Source organism: Gekko japonicus, unplaced genomic scaffold (genome assembly GCF_001447785.1).
Source record: "Gekko japonicus isolate JY-2015 unplaced genomic scaffold, Gekko_japonicus_V1.1 scaffold1387, whole genome shotgun sequence".
Taxonomy (NCBI): Eukaryota; Metazoa; Chordata; class Lepidosauria; order Squamata; family Gekkonidae; genus Gekko; species Gekko japonicus.
The window spans coordinates 391,742-396,435 of record NW_015174881.1 but is presented as its reverse complement, the minus strand read 5'-3'; the positions used below and the strand labels follow the sequence as shown (position 1 = coordinate 396,435).

The 4,694-nt window shown below is 38.6% G+C and overlaps 1 protein-coding gene across 1 annotated transcript in view; it reads left to right on the top strand.

The window, feature by feature from the left end:
• The window catches only part of RAB40B (RAB40B, member RAS oncogene family), a 24,059-nt gene that overhangs the window by 15,398 nt on the left and 3,967 nt on the right, over window positions 1-4,694 (top strand). The window contains exon 3 of the mRNA XM_015424883.1: window positions 4,598-4,658. Coding sequence (XP_015280369.1) covers window positions 4,598-4,658 — 61 coding nt within the window. The remainder of the gene's footprint in view (window positions 1-4,597; window positions 4,659-4,694) is intronic.

Genomic DNA, 4,694 nt, shown 5'->3' with positions numbered 1-4,694 from the left:
TCCAGGACATCTCAAAGATTAGAGCCAGAGGCTCTGAAATGACATCTGCAATTTCTTTTAGCACCCTGGGATGCAACCCATCCGGCCCTGGAGATTTGAAAGTATTTAAGGCAGCTAGATGCTCTCTAACCATTTCCTTACTTACTCTAGACTAGCAGTTCCTCCTTCCTTCATATGCTCTGCATTCTTCAGTTTGTATACAGCTCACCTTACAGTTAAAGACCGGCGCAAAGTGAGAGTTGAGTAATTCCACTTTGTCTTCATCCCTTGTTAAGGCTTGACCGTCTTCCCCTAGCAATGAGCTTACCCCATCCCTGTTCTTTTTGCTCCAAACATAGGCATAGAAATTTTTCTTGTTATTTTTAGCATCCCTCGCAAGCCTCAGCTCCATCTGCGCTTTAGCCTTTCTGACACCATCCCTACAGATTCGAGCCTGCTTTTTGTATTCACCCTCAGTAATCTGACCCTCCTTCCATTTCCTGTACATTTCCCTTTTTAGTCTCAGCTCTTTAGAGAGTTCCTTGTTCAGCCACCTTGGCTTCATTACCCGTCTCCCACCTTTCTTTCTTACTGGAACAGTTTGAGATTGTGCCTTAAGCACTTCATTTTTCAGCATCACCCATCCTTCCTGTGCAGATTTCCCCCTCAGCATTTCCAGCCACGGGATCCTACCTAATATTTCTCTGAGTTTTTTTAAATCAGCTTTCCTGAAGTCCAGGATACGAGTCCTACTATGTCCTGGTTTCACATCCTTCTCTATGTCAAATTCCAAGCTGACATGATTACTATTCCCCAAGTATCCCACAGCATTCACTTCATCAACCAGTTCTTCCCTGTTAGTCAGGATTAAATCCAGGATAGCAGATCCTCTGGTTCCCACCTCCACCTTCTGAGAGATGAAGTTGTCTGCAAGACTATTAAAGAATCTGCGGGATGCCCCATGTCTAGCAGAGTTAGATTTCCAGCAAATATCTGGATAGTTGAAATCGCCCATAACCACTACATCTTGTACATTTAATATATTTGCAGATTATATAGTTGTATGAATGGTAAATCATAAAGAAGCATTACCTGAATTAATGAAGAAGATTTGTGATAATGGAAGAATTGCAGGATTACGTATTAATTATAAGAAGTCTGGAATACTATACATAAATATAAACCCAAAAATGCAACTTGAAATGCGAAATGAGTTCGGATTCTCCATACATCATAAATCATTCAAATGTGTTTATAGCTATGGAGGGAGAAAAACCTCAAAAAGAATGGTAGATAGAGTAATAATCTTTCCAAGCCCATAGTAAAAGAAATATCAATGTTTAGATGATTGTGACTTGCCAAAACAATGGGTTTGGACTGCGTGTAATATTAAAAAAAAAGTGTTTAATGTAATGATTTCCTTCCAATTTATGAAACCTGTAATTATTTCTTGTGCTTGGAAAATAACAATAAAAAGTAAATGTTAAAAAATCATTCAAATATTTGGGAGTTACTATCCCAAAGAATTTAATTAAACTACAGCAGCTAAACTTCCATCCGGTTATTCTACAAATAAGAAGAGATATTAAAAGATGATCCCAGTTACAGATGACAATCATGGGTAGAATCACCGCTATCAAAATGATGGCAGTTCCAAAATTAAATTACTTTTTCCAAATGCTTCCCATATATATCACATCAAGGGACCTAGCCTGCTGGCAAAAAATCTTTACCAATTTTATCCATCAAGGTAAAAGACCAAGACTCATGAAGGCTATAAGATACAAAAGGGTGGCTTCAAGGAGGATGGGGAGAACCAAATATAAGCAAATATTATGAGGCAAACCAATTGAGAGCCTCAGTGTCATATTTAAATGGAATATCTGATAAGTCTTGGGTGAGCAAGGAAGCAGATGGGAAACATCTGAATTTAATTGAGAAGGGGAAAATTGGAGGGGAAAAAGTAAGAGACATTAAATGTGTAGAGAACCCTTTCCTATATATCACATTTTAAAATTGGGTTAAATGGAAAAATAAACTGATCCCAGAGATGCCCCCGTTGATTCCTATCATATTACATCCCAACTTCTCATGTCTGGATAAACCAGAAAACTATATTAAATAGAAAGAAAAAGGGATTTATAGAATGAGAAATCTTTATGTAGATGGAACTTCCTTTACTGTGATGCAATTAAATGGAAAATTGCAAGGAGAGTTAAATTGGTTTTCGCTGTATCAACTGCATTACCTAATTGTAAACTCTATGGTAAGGCAAACAAGAAGAGAAGAAGAGATTGGATTTATACTACCCTTCACTACCCAAAGGAGTCTCAGAGGAGCAGCTTACAAACTCCCTTCCCCTCCCCACAACAGACACCCTGTAAGGTAGATGGGACTGAGAGAGCGCTGACAGAAACTGCTATTTTTCAAGAACAGCTGTGCCAGAACTATCATCAACCACATCAAACCCGGTTCTCCGAGATTAGAGTCCACGCACTTAACCACCACTACGCCAAACCACACCAAAACCAAAACCATGACTAGAAAGCTGTTGAAATTTGAGCAGATTTTAATGCAACATATGACAAGTCTAAAAGGAGTAATCTCTAAAATATATGCTTATATAATTGAGATAGATTTAGGTTCACTAAATGGGTTGAAAATAACATAAGAGAAAGATATCAGAATAAAGACTGAGCAAAATGTTTGGAATAAGATATGGTTTATCCAGACAAGGAAAATAGCTCTTAGAGAGAACTCCTTGAAATTACTACATACCTAGGTGATATTTCACCCCAGTTCGCCTTGCAAGAATAACCAACACAAATAATACAAAAATGCTGGAGAAAGTATAATCAGCATGATGATTATATTCATATGTGGTGCCTATGCTCAGTAGTGTCACAGTTTTGGGAGACACGTTTTGCAGAAATGGCAAAAATTACACGTCAAAGCATCTGTGTTACACCAGCTTTGGCCCTATTAAAAATATGGGAGAAACAAGATGAAAAGGTGACTTCTGAAGGACTAATAGTGTTTATGTTAATGGAAGTGCGCAGGACAGTTGCTAAAAACTGGACAGCCACAGAATTATTAACATTACACTCATGGTATTCTGAGTTATGGCAGATTGCAATAGCTGAAAAATTAACTAATCAGATTAGAATAATCAAATCCAAAGCCAAAACTGTAGACTTTTTTGAAACATGGCACAATTTTATTTCATACACAACTCAGAACAATACTCCAAGTATGTTTAAGCCCTTCCTCAGACTATGGGATAGGCTTGCCAAGCCCCCGCTGGGGGCGGATAAATTCCCGCCCGGGAGGCCCGTTACCCACCGCCGGCGGATCGGTCCCCAGGGGGAACTCCACCCCCTACCGGAGGGCATCCCCAGCGTGATGATTGGCGTCCAGAAATCTCTATGGAGGTGACATCATCACACTGGCCACATTGTGGGGGGGGACACTCTGTGAATCGAGGGAAAAAACTATGGTTTTCCCTCAAGTCACAGTGCCCTGCCCCCAACATGGACAACGCAATGATGTCACTTCCGGTGACATCATCATGGTGCACGCTTTGCACGGGGGGAGACTCCCGACGGAGCCAGGAATCCCCCCGCTTTGCAGGTAAGTCGACTTGGCAACCCTACTATGGGATAAAGTTAAGTAAGCCTCTCTCTATAATCATGTTGTAACTATACATTAATTATGTATGTTTATCTTTGTATTTATGCCGAATGCTGAGCTCTCTACCAATGCTTTAATTTGCTTGCTTTTTTGCTTTTCTTTATGCTAATAAAGGCTAATTTGAACTTGAACTATTTTTCATTTTTTTTCTCTTTGTTGTTATGTGTACACTGTAGGTTGTTCTTCTATATGGGGAGTGGGGTGTGTACTTGATGTTTATGTCTGTTTTTTTCTATATTTAAATAAAAATTATTTAAAAAAACATTTTTTAGACAATTTGTATTGGTAACAGTATGGAAGCTCTGAGCTCTTCAAAATTTCTAAACAAGATAATACAGGACAATATAGCCATTAAATTAGTACTGTGTTCCTGTTATTTCAGTTAGGATCCCTGTTTCAAACTCTCAGCACATTGAACAATTTTAATTATATAAACACCTCAAGCAGGTCAATGGAGAATTTCTGATTGTTCTAAATAAATACATCTATACTCAGACTGTTATAGTGGCTGGTATTGTGATTATTTCCAATATATCTATTCCTGATTGTGTGTGGGGGGGTGTTCTCTGCCTGTCAGAATAGACAGCATTGGGATAACTAGGTAAATGATCTGTGTTTCTTTAAGGAAACTTCATAGGGATACGTACGTGACTTTAATAACACAGTATAGACCATAACCTGCCTGACTTCAGTACACTTGTTTTTGTTTTTCAGAAAAGGGGTAGAATGCAAACACTGAGTGTAAAACAATATATATAAAGAGCCGGGCAGAACTGAACAAGACTTCTACTCTATATAACTGTGACTGCTGTTGTCATCTCAGTAATGGGAAAGACACTAACATGTATTGGTTAATCTACCTGATATATACACTTTATTCAGATAGGAATTTACTGTATATCTTTTAATGCTTTGTGATCTTCTTCAGGGACACATCTGGGCAAGGCAGATTCTGCACCATATTTCGTTCTTATTCAAGAGGGGCCCAGGTAAGAATAATGTTGCCTCCTCTGACATATGTCATT